The sequence below is a fragment of the Penicillium malachiteum genome, assembly GCF_028827825.1.
Source record: "Penicillium malachiteum strain IBT 17515 chromosome Unknown utg000002l:1.0-8849297.0:1.0-8852440.0, whole genome shotgun sequence".
In the NCBI taxonomy this organism is placed as follows: domain Eukaryota; kingdom Fungi; phylum Ascomycota; class Eurotiomycetes; order Eurotiales; family Aspergillaceae; genus Penicillium; species Penicillium malachiteum.
The window spans coordinates 6,366,366-6,379,890 of record NW_026643095.1 but is presented as its reverse complement, the minus strand read 5'-3'; the positions used below and the strand labels follow the sequence as shown (position 1 = coordinate 6,379,890).

Below are 13,525 nucleotides of genomic sequence, written 5' to 3'. Positions count from 1 at the left end.
ACAGCTTCATCCATTTCGCATGACCATGAAGTTCAGTCAGGTCTTTGCTTAGCTCCCCCGCTCTGGGGTATGTGGTGGAGGAGGTGCTAGTGCAGAAAAGGAGCATGTCAATCCTCCTCGATCTTCTCTTTTTCTTTCCTCGGAGCTGCTTGTGAAATTACACCCCTTGGCAACATGACAATCATTGACCAGAAACCTAGGATTGAGTTCGTTGAGGATGTTGAGCCTCCAGAGCTCGGTAAGGATCAGGTGTTGGTAGATGCTGCTGGGGAAATTCAGTGGCTACCCGTACCCAGCGATGATCCTAATGACCCTCTCAATTTCACGGTTTGGGAGAAGACGGGTGTGATTGTCAGCTGTTGCTGGTTCTGTAAGAGCATTCCATTTTATCTTGTATTGACATTGCTAATCCGTATAATATTTAGCAATCATGTCTTTGTCAGTGGTCGGCGGCTTAGGTGCCATTCTCAGTGTGTTCTTCGAGCTATATGGCGAAGAGGGAGTCAGTTCGACGAAAGTCGTATGGCTGAGCACATTTCCTTCCTTATTTGTTGGGATCGGTAAGAATTCAATCACAATTTGGCACCATACTGCGAAATGTTCTAATATCTCTAGGAAACTACCTGATCCTCCCGCTGGGTCTTGTATTCGGTCGTAGATCCGCAGCGATCATATCGATTATCGCGAATTTCGCCGCGACTATTGGATGTGCCGTCTCCCAGAACTTCAATCAGCATTTGGGTCTTCGCATCTTTCAAGGATTGGCAACGGGTGCCACAGAATCGGTTGGTTATCCCTGACTCAGCCTCACGAAATTTCGCGTAACTAACTCGCCCAGCTTCTCCCATTGATGCTTTCAGAGGTTACATTTATCCACCAGCGCGGCCTTATCTTCGGCATTTACTGGACAACCCAAAATGTAGTCACGAGCTGTCTGAACATGGCCAGCTCTTATGAAGCTGCTGCTCTGGGCTGGCGCTGGTTTTACTGGGTTTATGTCATTGCAATTGGTGTCGGTCTGATTCTGGTTCTCTTTGGCTGTTTCGAGACAAGATACCAGCGGCGCTCACAGATGCGGAACGGTCAACTTGTTGTCACGGATCAATTTGGCGTCACTCGGGTTCTTTCTGGAATTCGGGCGCAAGATTATCTGGAAATGATGAGGACAGAAGACGAGCTGGAAAATCCAAATGATGGACAGCCTCCGCGGAAGCTCTCTTATCTCCAAATGCTGAAACCATGGCAGAAGCCGGTCAAGAACCCTGTTGGGATGGTGCTGACAACTTGGTTTCAAATGTTTGAGGCTTTCTCTTCTCCGGGTATTCTATATGCTACATTGCTTGCATCTGTTGTTCTAGGGTCCTCGGTCGGTGTGTCTCTGACTTATGACACTGTGCTCCAAGACTACGGTTGGCCTGCTAAGAATGTTGGCTTGATCAATCTTGGTGGTGTGTTTGGTGGGTTTGGAGGCATGTTGTACGCTGGTGTGTTTGGCGATTGGTTCATTCTTTACATGGCTAAACGCTCTGGAGGTGTGCACAAACCGGAGCATAGGCTGATTCTGTTAATCTTCCCTGGTAAGTTTTCTTTGTGGAATGACTTTGATAACTACTGACCCCTGCTGTTTTCAGGTATTCTGATGGTCGCTTCTCTTCTACTATATGGATTCACCGCTGGTGGAGGCTCCACATGGGGCGGACCATTCATGGGTTGGACCATAATTCAAGTCGCATTTGTGTCGGTTCTCATTCTGTCAACATCATTCGCCGCTGAGGCCTGGGAGAAGAATCCTGGACCTGCCCTTGTGACTGTTGTTGGCACGAAAAATATCATCTCGTTTGGTGTCAGCTATGGTCTCAGTCCAATGGTTGAGAAGTACAGTTATCCCACCGCAGTGGGGATTCTTACTGGCGTCACTGTAGGAATTTTCCTACTTGGTATCCCAGTATACTTTTTCAATCCTGCTGTAAGTTTTTGACGTGATCACTCATGCTTTGGAGTTGAGCAAAACTAATGAAAATCATTAGTGGCGACACTATATGAAGAAGCGGGAGGCCCGAAATCAAACACTGTAACTGGATGGATATCCACATGAGATGAACATTGTACTTAGAGCGACGATTTGTGAATACGATGTCTCAGCATTATGTAGAGATAGGGTGAATGAACAGAATTATTACAATTGTTTCTATCTGCTAGTAAATTCAAACTTGGCTCTATAAATTGTGGTACATATCATGTGTGCAGATCCTTCAATCGCATCTCAGGTCATTTAAGATGAAGGTGGCTGACCGTCCGCGGCCATGGTCAACTCGAAGTAGTCACCAAAGCAGGCCGCATCATACTGAGCCTCCTCTGTGAGCTGAGAAATGTGACTAAGGAAGTTCTCCAGTGGGCAAAATCCATTGACCGAGCCATTGCAAGGAGCAAACCCATCAAATGGAACAGGAGCATTATTCAAAACCAGACGGATATACTGCTGAGTGTCCGGTTCAGATGAAAGATCCGGGTTCTTGTACATCTGTGGCTGCAAGGTCTCCAGCGATCCTTCATCAGCACAAGTCCAAACCTCAAAGTCCAGATGCGCACCAAAAGGAGCAATATCGGATAAATGGAATGTGCGTCGAGGGGCCTTGGTGGCATTCAATGGAAGTCCATAAGGTCCGTAGTTGAAGTACTCCAGTCCCAAAGCAGTCAGAACCGAGACAATGGTGTTGTCGTGGGTCATGTCCATATACATGGGCTGATGCAGAGGGAAGTCCTTGGTATTGTCATCATAAGTATAGTTGATGCTGCTATCACTGCTCATGATGAGACGCGACTCCAAGCGAGCTGCAAGCTCCTGCACATATCCAATGCCCTGGGCGCGTCCACTTGGAGACCCGAAGCCGAAGTTGCCATAATATTCGATGTCGAGCGCATATTCGAAGTTGCGCCATTCCTGCTCGGTGAAGAGCGAGCAGAAGGAAGATGCACCAAGAGCGGCATATTCATATGGACAAAAGTTCATCATACCCCACACATCAGATATGTTGAGGCCGAAGTCGGTAGGAAAGTAGTTGGAAAAACGTTCAAGGGCACCTGTAGTGACATATGGTTGATAAGCAAGAATGAGGTCATAGGACCTATAACACAGAACACGGTCGCATGCAGTTAGCTCTGATGCTCTTATCATTATACCACTGGTATCAACATGAAAGCTTACCCAACTGGATCCTGAGCGCCCATTGTACACGCAGATGTCGGGCTAAGCGTGTTGTTGAATCCATCTTCCTCGGGGATGATGACGAGGTTGTAGTTTGAGGACGAACTATTCGCATCTGTGTTCGAGAAGAAGCCACCTTCATCCTAGAGTCAGTTACCGTTCTCATTAAAATGGTTTGAATTTAAGAAGCAACTCACTCAGCCACCAAAGGGCACTCTCCAAGATCCGAGGATAAGAGGTTGTGCGGAATGTGGGCTTTGCGCGGGCCGTTCCATTGGGCCACACGTTCAAGGAATTGTTCCAATTTGCCTGAGCACCCTCAGCACGGTATAACAAACGACCGTACTGGCTCCAGAATCCAGCGCCTGCGCTCACTTCGGTGCCAGCACCGGTAGGAAGTAGATCGTTATAACCCAGTGTGTCCTCCCAGCTGTTGAGAAACTCCAATGGGCCCGTGGCTACCTTGGATTTGGGGTTTTTCTTTGCATATTCAGCAAGTTTGTTTGCAAAAATCGTCATGTTCAGTCCGTCGCCTATGGTTTCGCCTGGGTAGCGCTCGGCATGGCGATGTAGGACATGTACCTGCGATAGCTCACACTGCGTAGGAAACCCCTTTGTCACGTTGAACCTATCAGCATCCTTGTATGGACTGAGATTTCCCCAGCTGGTCTTCATATCGAATCCATCAGGATATGAAGTGCCAGTAGGAACGGATGCTGAGGATGTTCGACTTGACGGTCGTGCGGAAACAACAATATCACCCGTTACAGCAAGGAGGGCAGCGGCGTACAACGTTATCACTTGCATTTTGAGAGATGAAACCGATAACTGGAAAGATGCGAGATAGATATGCGAAGTAGACTGGTATTAGGGGTTTCATGGGAATTTGATCCTTTATATACTCAATTTGATAAATAGTTCCAGTTGTCGACCCCTAGGTTCTATAGTACCGAGCTTAGAATAGTAGTGATCTTCTTCCCGGGGGCCAGGAATAGAAATTAGAATAACTTGGCCGTTAAGAATTATTCCGTATGAACAATTCTTAGGCCAAGGATTTCTGCACCATATGGCCAGTGTCATTGGGGCCAAGGGCTCTCTAGGCAGACAGATGTGGTTTCCATATAGTGTTTCAAGTCTGATCTTCATTTAGATCCCCCACTAATCCTTAGATCCTTCGAACAATAGTTGGTCAGAGTTTATTCAATGATTAACCTTATTTACTGACACTTTCGTTCAGTATTTACAGCGTTGATCCTGAGAGCCAGTTTGGCGGAGGCTCTTCAAGTTCAGATGGTGGACCCGATTGATCTCAATCTCACTTATATTAGCAGCCTTCTTCATATCTGTGCATGAATCATTAGATGAATATTACTACACTTATTTACTCTGCATTTGAAAATGATCAACTCGTTGACGTCCTTCAGTCTACATTTTTGATAACAATTGCAGTACATTTTTCAAACCCGGAGTACGGCTTGAAAGCGGCCCCCAATGCGCCTAGATATGCCGAGTCTTTCCAAGCATGCCCAGTGGCCCCAGACTACTTTCAGGTCAGAAAACGCGTCACAGCCATGGAAAGCCACCTATATGACCGCCGGTTGATTACCTTTAAATGATGAAGATGCTGGGTTCGCCCAGCCAAGTCAGTCGCGCGATTAAGTTGAAAATACGTTAAAGAGCCCCCAAACGACAGCCATCCTAGCCATATCTGGAAATAAATCCATTTATAGCCTGTTGGCGCACCAAAAAGTTTCTGCATTAAAGTCATATCGTACAAATGAGGAATTAATTGATATATGCGAGAAGGACCGAGAGTTTACAGTCCAAGTTTGTACTTTCCAATCCCTTGACTGAACTAATTGAGGAATTTCCAAGAATCCGTCCCAACTACTAGTAGCGTTCATTTGAATTAAACCATTGATAGAAAAGGCATGGACTAGTACGCACCCGAGGAACTTCAAGTTGAATATGCGATCATTCTAAGGTTCAACTTTGAACTCCCGAGATCACTGGCAGCGTTGACAACCCAGGATCTGGAGCTAGCCCTGGGGGCTGCAGTCATTCAAGTTCTCACATACTATGCTTGGACATTTACGAGCTCTGACTCAATTGCATCGAGTTTCAACTTGAGCTTGAGAATTTGAAGGCTTCGAACTTCAAGTTGAATGTTTGGATGGTCATTGAACATTCGATGTTCGGTGAACATATTTGACTATAGCGCATCTAGGTATGAAGCCATGACCCGGGATTAGCCAGCCGCCTTCAACTTGAAGGAATTTCAGCAGTTGAGGTAGGTTCCGAAAATCAGAAAGGATTTTGAGACCAAGTAAGGAAATGTCTCGAGAATCGCGACTTGAGATGAAGCATTTGATCGCGGCGGTGAAGTGAGGCTTAGACGGCCCCCACATCCATGGGGCCTTCAAAACCCAATCGTTTAGATAGGCACAAGCACAGTCCCTCCAGGGGCTCATGCCATCCTTGCTGCTCGTATGGACTCGGAGTACAAATCGCTCAAATGCTTGAATCCTAACTTGGAGAACAGCAGGGGCCATATCTGGATTGGAGACGGATCTCATTCGGGTTGGTCTGATTTGGGATATTCCCTGGGTCAAAATTCATAGAGATTTTCAACTCGAATCACTTCAAATGTTGGCAGGTTCCCTCAAATTGCATGCTAGGCAATTATGAAAACAACTTTCTCTTTGTTGGTGAGGTCTTTGAGTTCATGGGGCTGAAATATTTTGAAAAAAATTCCTTTGACACATCATCACAACCACGCGCAAAATGGCCCCCATCCGATTCAAGTTTTGAGAATAGTGTCAAACTTTGAAATAATGCAGAAATTTGGAGTATAAATTGCAGGTGGGATTAAATTGTTCAAAATTTGACTATGTGTTTCACAAAAAGTATATGGTCTTCATTAATATGAATGTCGAGCGGGATCATAAAACCATCCATCTGATAGCGCGTATTCGTATGCGAGGAGCTATGTACGTATATCAATTTCCCCCCTTGAACCTCGACTCATCACATCCACCTCCAAGGCCGCAACTCCGAGCGGAGCACGGAGTATGTCAGGCACAATTTACCCACACTTCGCCTAAGACGCACAGCTCATGCACAGCTCCTGCAAAGCTTGGGAAAAACCACGTAGGTCAGAGGACCATGCTGCATGAAAAGACCCTGATTATACCCTGCCGATCCCAAAAACCTCGGTTTTTCCTGCCAACTTGACTCCACTTAGCTCCGAGTCTGACAGGATAAAGACTCCCAATTCTGTTCATGATCAAATGAGAAGGTGGAAATGGCTCGGTCCGAATCACCACTCGCTTACATTGCACCGATTTGGGGCAGCGCCAGCGCCATCGCGCTGTGGGTGCTCGTATTCAGTGTCCACCATTGGAGCCAAGACTTTCCGATGATGCCCATAATCCGAGCTCCATCAAAATGAAGAAGCTGTAAGGCTGATCACCGATGATGAGGCTGTATCTATAGGCCCGGAAAACGGTCACACGTGTGCAGATAAAGAGCAAGGGAATACCCCCCCCGACTGCCTGCAGCTGAGATTTCTATGGTGTCTTTGATTCCGAGTCCGTTGGAATATTATATGATTCTTTCTTTTTCTTTCTCGAAGTGATAGTATCTATATCTTCCTCGCCATGCAGATCCTCCATATTGCCCTCTATGCCCTCCTGGCCACATCCTTCGTCTTCGCGATTATCGAATTAGGTGTATCCGGTCATTCGGCTTCTGTTTGGCAAGACGCCGCAAACGCCTATAATGACTTTTATGGCAATGTCGATACCAGCGTCCCTGGAATCTTGTCATTCGCTATCTTTGCCTCAGTATGGACCATGCTGGTATCAGTCGCCGCGCTTGTCCTGTCATGGTTCTACACCCGCAAAGGTACCAATGAGAAGTTGAATTCAATTCTGGGATTTTCCTTCGCTATTGTCTATTTCATTACAATGGTCTTCTGGCTCGCCGTCTTCGCCGACATTGCATCTCAGCTTGATGGCTATACCAGCACTAATGACGATTTAAACGCCATCATCGCCTTCGCAGTATTGCTCTGGTACATTCACCCCCTTGCAGTCTGTTTCATTGACATTATTTAGTATCATGCGCATGCTAATCCACTATTTCCAAATCCAGGATCCTCTTCATCGCACTTTTCGTGCTTTCAGTTCTCGCACTTTGTGGTGTGTTGGTGTCGGATTGGGCAGGCTATCAGTCGGTGCGTAAGACACAGGCCGTGAATGCGCCATCGACTAATACTCCTGCCCCTGAGGTTCCGATGAGTACAAACCCCGTTGCACCTCAAACCAACCGGGATGCTGAAGCTCTACATGAGCAGCCGAACATTCAACAGCTTAGTCCCTCGGAGGTCTCGGCTACTATGGCCAGTGCCGAACTAAGTGCTGACAACGTCCACGATCACCAAACTAACCACGCTTGAAAAGTCGAAATTCTTCAAGTTCATGTCGCGGTCTATCGAATTGAACGATTCCGACTCAGAACTATCCTGCCGGTGGGCCCTGGGCCGCCTTATATGTGAAGCGATACGGTCACAGTGCTAGTATCGGGTGGTGGTCTAATGATAATATTTGAATTTGTGCTTGGAGCGGAGATGGATACCCCTGAATATTGTTTAATAATGGTCCCCGTTAATAATTATTGCGATTAGTTGTCTATGTTCGATTTTAATTTTATGAGAGTGAATCGTTCCAAGTAGTCCTTATCACAGGGCATCAAGACGAGGTATATAAGGCAGGCAGTCTATAACCAGGGCTATACGCACAGATTTACTGTTGCGAAGACAAAAAACAACAGGCTTGAAAAAGAGATGGGATCTAAATCCCCCACGGGAAGACCAAAGACCAATACATGTATGTCCAGATAATCATGTAAAGAGGTGAGGAAAGGGCGGTAGCAGAGCAGGGAAAGCTATTAGGATACAGCAAGAAGTCATTAGAAAAACCCTCAAGCCGAGGCCTTCTCATGTGGCTGCTCCGGAGACTCAGTGTGGCTATGCTTCTTGTCCTTCTTCTTTTTCTTATCCTTGGTCATGGCTTCAGCCATCAGCTGCTCAAACGCCATGTAATCTCCCTCCTCTTCGGGGTCACGCTCGGCCTAGAGTCGTGCAGTTAGTATATGCCTGTCATCCATAAAATTATAAAACCAGAAATCTTACCTTAGCATAGATGTTACCAGCCAGGACCAGGGCATGAGCCCGTTCAACGCGCTTCTCGAGACGAATGCGCTTGTCACCAAGAATTTGGTCACAGACATCACGCAGGACACTCTGGATCTCGAACTTGCTGCCACGCCAAGCGGCAGCCAGAATCTTACCAGTGACCTTCTTCTCGTACTCGGCCTTCTTCTCGTCGGTCCAGTCCTCACCACCACGCTCCTCCAGCTTGGCCATCTCCTCCATGGTCATCTGGGCATCGATGGCAGTTGAAATTGTTGTCCAGGTCTCCTTGGCCAGAGTGCCCTTGTCCTTGAGTCGCGAAAAGAACCCAGAGATACCGAGGAACTTCTGGGACTTAAGGAAAGATGTACCCTTCTGGACGTATGTGGCACCGACAGCATGCAGAATCTCCAGACCGAATGACTCCATCTTCAAGTTCTCAACCTCAAGGCGGATCTTCTCTTCAAAAGCACGAGTAACATCAGCACCCTTGTCGGTTTCGGTCCAAACACTGAGACGGTCGATAAGCTTGTTGGCCAGAGTGTTGACTCGCTCCTCGCGGGCCTTTCTCCGCTCCTCCTCAAATGCGGCAAGGCGCTCTTGCTGTTCCTTGGACAGACCCTTCTTCTTCTCCTTCTTGCGCAGTTCCTTCTCCTCTTGTGACAGACCAGCTGCATCCATGCGCGCCTCTTCTTCGGAACGGTCCATAAGGGCCTGCTGGCCCATGTACCGCCGAGGTGTGCTGGTACCGGAGCCATGGGCAGAGGCAGAGGCTTCACCGGCAGCGTGGGAAGTCTCAGCGGATGCCGAGGGACTAGCGGCAGTGCCGCTAGCAGTGCTAGCAGAGGGTTCCGCCTCTCCGGCCTTGACCTCTTCGTCGTGGATGTTGAGCTTCTGCTCCGCGGACTCGGCAAGCTCCTCCTCCTCCATCTGCTCCATCGTAATATCCATTGTCGCGGTGAGGTCTTTCATGAGGGAGATTTCACCAATAAGATCAACGAAAGCTTCGCCACCGAAAATCATACTGAAAAACTCCGAGGGATCCTCTGTTGACATACGTTAGTATGTCGCTTTTGTAGCTCTGCTGCCTGTTTCCAGGACGGGTTGACCAACCAAAGCCACCTCCAGGGACAGCATCCTCCTTTCCAAACTTATCATAACGTTTTCGCAGATCTTCGTTGCTCAGAACTTGGTAGGCTTCACCGATCTATTTATTTGATGTTGGTATTAGTCGAGGGAACTGCTATAGTTAAAAAGTGGGATTCCGGCGTACCGCCTGGAACCGTGCATGCGCGGTTTCATCGCCGGGGTTCTTGTCTGGATAAAGAGGATTATAGTTAGAGTGGGAGTCTAATAGAGAGATCGATCTTCAATCATACCAGGGTGAGTGACAATAGCAAGCTTGCGATAGGCTTTCTTGATCTCAAGCTCTGTCGCCGTTGGCGGGACACCGAGGGCGTCATAGTAGGCGGTATCAGCGACCATGTTGGTAGCAGAGTCAAAGACTCTCTAATATTCAAAGTGGAGAAATATGCAATAAGAGAAATTATGACAAAGTTGGATTTCAAAGATAAAAGAGAATCTTGGAAACCTTGGAAGTAATCACGATCAGCGTACTTTTTCCCCGCCAAAGATTCACGGACCGCGCGCCAGGCGGTGGAGATCACGTGGTTGTGTTCTTTGTCCTCGTTTCCCTTTTCTCCCGCCTCGACTCTTTCCCCCCTATTCCTTTACTTCTCCGCAATTTAATTTACGTGTCCCATTTCCTTCAAATCAATATGGGTTTCGTTAGCAAGGCGATCTACTTTTCTCTTCACCCAATTCAATTGCGGTCAATCATTCAATGGTAAATGCTTGCCAAGATCCGTACTTTTTTTAATCTCCAACTGACCAACAATCACTTGTTATAGGAAGGTTTGGCACAACCCGCCTCATGAGCGCAATCCTAAGAACGATACCGAGACACAAAAGGCATGCTTCAAGTTCCTTGATCTGACCAGCCGAAGCTTCAGCGCTGTCATCAAGGAGCTCCACCCCGAGCTGCTACTTCCCGTTTGTGTCTTCTACCTTGTCCTACGTGGTCTCGACACAATTGAGGATGATACGTCTATCGATTTGAAGACCAAGGAACCACTTCTACGCGGATTTAAGGATATTCTGGAGCAAGATGGCTGGAACTTCACCGGAAACCGGCCCGAGGAGAAAGACCGAGAACTGCTGGTTCAGTTCCAAAACGTCATCACTGAGTTTAAGAACATGAAGCCTGCTTACCAGGCGACTATCAAGGATATCACCGACAAGATGGGCAATGGTATGGCTGACTACTGCATCAAGGCTGCAAGCGATGATGCTAGTGTCAAGACCATTGAGGAATACGATCTTTACTGCCACTACGTTGCTGGTCTGGTTGGTGAGGGTCTGACTCGTCTGTTCGTCGAGGCCGGTTTGGCCAACCCTGCTCTCCTCAAACGCTCCCGCCTCCACAAGTCCATGGGTCTGTTCCTGCAGAAGACCAACATCATCCGTGATATCCGAGAGGACTTCGATGATGAGCGACGCTTCTGGCCCCAGGAAATTTGGTCCAAGCACGTGGACAACTTCGAGGATCTTTTCAAGCCCGAGAACCGGGAGCTGGCCCTCAACTGCAACTCCGAAATGATTCTGAATGCTTTGGAACACGTCGAGGACTGCCTCTTCTACTTGGCCGGTCTGAAGGAGCAGAGTGTGTTCAACTTCTGCGCCATTCCCCAGGCTATGGCCATCGCTACGATGGAACTGTGCTTCCGCAACTACGATATCTTTGAGCGCAACATCAAGATCACCAAGGGCGACGCCTGTGAATTGATGGTGCAGTCAACCCAAAACCTTCAGATCTTGTGTAACACCTTCCGCCAGTTCGCTCGTAAGATCCACAAGAAGAACACTCCCAAGGATCCCAACTTCCTCAAGATCAGCATTGAGTGTGGCAGGGTAAGTTCACTTAGGATCCCCTTCAACGATTCGCCTGAACAATCATCATTCTGACTCTTAATCTATAGATCGAAAAGTTTATTGAGACCATTTTCCCAACCCAAAAGGCCGCTGATGCCCAGCTGCAAGTCAAGGGTGAGCTTACCGCCGAACAGGCGAAGAAACGAGAGGAGGACGCCGAGAACAAGGCTGATATCTACTTCATGATGATGCTCATGGGTGCCGTTGTTCTCTTTGTCGCTGGTACTATGGTAAGCGAGGCCCATTTATGAATTTCTAAAATGTATTCCTAACTTTCTATTAGATGGGTGTGGCTTGGTTCTTTGGAGCCCGTTTTGATCTGGCCTGGCAAGAGCTCACATCTGGTAACTTCCGTCCTCCACCTCAAGTGGCTGCGAAGGCTGCTGCGAAGGCGGCTGCTTCTGTCTCTGCCTCTATTCGCAATGAGCTGTGATCCCTTGTTTTAACTCCACGGCGTTACGACTTGTATTCTCTAATTCTGATTCCCCCGTGCCGGTGGCCTCCTGTTTGATTATATTCCCACCACTTTGCGCCACCGGTGTCACGATGTGTATTCATAATAATTGACATATTTTCACATCCAGCCTGTTTCTGCTAACTTATGTTTCTTGCGAGGGTATCTCCTAGTTGATTATGATTAGCACGGATGTCAAATTGCAATCTAGCCCTTTCATGGCTGTGGTTGTGCCAAGAAGTGCTTATATTGAGTGGAGGATTTATTTCTTTCTTTATCCAGTGAGTACTAGATTTGTGTTTTGTGGCTTTAAGTAGCTGTGATGGCACACGTCCATTGAAGATCTGGGACATTTCCACGGTATCAATAGACCGATTGTAGTGCAGGTTTTAAACTTGTTTTCAACTAGAGAGAAGATTTTGTCCGTTTATATAGTATTAATTTAATCTGGTCACGGTTTCATAATATTCTTCATTCTTGCAATCTTTAATACTGTAGTGTACTGATAGCAGTTGTCCATTTATAGGTATTACTACTACTTGACGATGAGAGTCCACGAGTAAAATCATAAGTATTGACCAAGTGGCACTCGAGTGCCTGTTACGCCACCAGCTCAGGGGTCCACTTCAAAGTAGATGGGACCCGAGGCTCCGTCAAATCAGAAATCTCTGCTTTCTCATCATCTCCAGATTCCTTTATAAAGACTCCTGTACGCCTTATAAGCACTTGTCATTGAATACCTCTTATCAAAAGATTTTACCCGGCAGTGACTTTTGTTCAACTGCCGTCTCATGCGTGGCTTGCGAAGCGTTGTGCCCCCACTACTATTCCGGGCTCCCATCGCTGCTCGTTTATACTCAGCATCTTCTCCTGTACTTCAAGTTTCTGCATCATTTACGCCAGTCACATCCATTCCAATGGCCGGAAAAAAGAGCGATAGCACAAGCCCAGCGGGCTCTGGGGACGAACTCCCAAAACTCTCCCCGAGTGAATTTCGAACATATAATCGCATGGCAGAGCAAATGGACGCATTTGTAAGCCCTGATTAATCCGCTTTGGCCCCGCGGGCTGAATAGTCCTCGCTAACAAAAATCCAGCACAATCATTTCCGCCTCGCATGGAATCAACTGTTAGATGCATGTAATGCGACCGGCAAGCGCGGTTTATCTGCTCGTCAAATGATCATGACAGGCCTGCAATTCTGTTCTCAACTTGATTTCCATCATTCCATTGAGGAACAACATATCTTCCCAGTGTTAGCCAAGAAGATGCCAGAATTCAGAAAGGAGCTTGAGCTCTTGAGTCAACATAAGCAAATCCATGCTGGGCTTGAGAAGCTGGAGGCTTATCTTGAAAAATGCCGATCTGGCGAAGAAGATATGAGACGGGAGGAGGTAAAGCGTTTAATGGAGGCATTTGGCGAGGTCCTATGGACACACTTGGATCAAGAAGTCAAGACCTTAGGCGCTGATAATATGCGCAAGTACTGGTCAGAGAAAGAGATGCGTGCCCTTCCTATGTGATTGACACTTGCGAACGATCCGATGTTTATTATTATTATTATTTCTTCTTCGCTTATTCAACATGGCGACTCGAGCTGTGCAACCCGCCTTCTTTGTTTCTTTCAAGTCGCTTTCTTTGTTATAGACTGCCTGTTCTCAGGCTGTCATTGTTCAATACA

At 47.3% G+C, this 13,525-nt stretch overlaps 6 protein-coding genes across 6 annotated transcripts; 4 read left to right on the top strand and 2 right to left on the bottom strand.

Moving 5' to 3' along the window:
- Window positions 1–174: 174 nt before the first annotated feature.
- Window positions 175–2,075, top strand: N7483_005352 (uncharacterized protein; the record flags this gene model as incomplete). The annotated part of the gene is made up of 6 exons (XM_057088789.1): window positions 175–370; window positions 426–560; window positions 616–785; window positions 839–1,577; window positions 1,632–1,966; window positions 2,028–2,075. 6 exons carry the CDS (start codon window positions 175–177, stop codon window positions 2,073–2,075), a joined length of 1,623 nt encoding a protein of 540 aa, XP_056948618.1.
- Window positions 2,076–2,272: 197 nt separating this feature from the next.
- N7483_005351 (histidine phosphatase family protein) lies at window positions 2,273–4,012 on the bottom strand (the record flags this gene model as incomplete). The annotated part of the gene is made up of 3 exons (XM_057088788.1): window positions 2,273–3,125; window positions 3,206–3,341; window positions 3,403–4,012. The coding sequence occupies 3 exons, from the start codon at window positions 4,010–4,012 to the stop codon at window positions 2,273–2,275; spliced, it is 1,599 nt and encodes a 532-aa protein (XP_056948617.1).
- A 2,852-nt stretch (window positions 4,013–6,864) lies between these two features.
- On the top strand, window positions 6,865–7,664 carry N7483_005350 (MARVEL domain-containing protein; the record flags this gene model as incomplete). The annotated part of the gene is made up of 2 exons (XM_057088787.1): window positions 6,865–7,280; window positions 7,361–7,664. The coding sequence occupies 2 exons, from the start codon at window positions 6,865–6,867 to the stop codon at window positions 7,662–7,664; spliced, it is 720 nt and encodes a 239-aa protein (XP_056948616.1).
- Window positions 7,665–8,188: 524 nt separating this feature from the next.
- Window positions 8,189–9,884, bottom strand: N7483_005349 (DnaJ domain protein; the record flags this gene model as incomplete). Its single annotated transcript, XM_057088786.1, has 5 exons — window positions 8,189–8,338; window positions 8,400–9,445; window positions 9,513–9,606; window positions 9,673–9,716; window positions 9,779–9,884. 5 exons carry the CDS (start codon window positions 9,882–9,884, stop codon window positions 8,189–8,191), a joined length of 1,440 nt encoding a protein of 479 aa, XP_056948615.1.
- Window positions 9,885–10,177: 293 nt separating this feature from the next.
- Window positions 10,178–11,823, top strand: erg9 (bifunctional farnesyl-diphosphate farnesyltransferase/squalene synthase; the record flags this gene model as incomplete). The annotated part of the gene is made up of 4 exons (XM_057088785.1): window positions 10,178–10,245; window positions 10,310–11,369; window positions 11,438–11,620; window positions 11,674–11,823. 4 exons carry the CDS (start codon window positions 10,178–10,180, stop codon window positions 11,821–11,823), a joined length of 1,461 nt encoding a protein of 486 aa, XP_056948614.1.
- A 938-nt stretch (window positions 11,824–12,761) lies between these two features.
- On the top strand, window positions 12,762–13,367 carry N7483_005347 (hemerythrin domain-containing protein; the record flags this gene model as incomplete). Its single annotated transcript, XM_057088784.1, has 2 exons — window positions 12,762–12,878; window positions 12,942–13,367. The coding sequence occupies 2 exons, from the start codon at window positions 12,762–12,764 to the stop codon at window positions 13,365–13,367; spliced, it is 543 nt and encodes a 180-aa protein (XP_056948613.1).
- Between the last annotated feature and the right edge of the window lie 158 nt (window positions 13,368–13,525).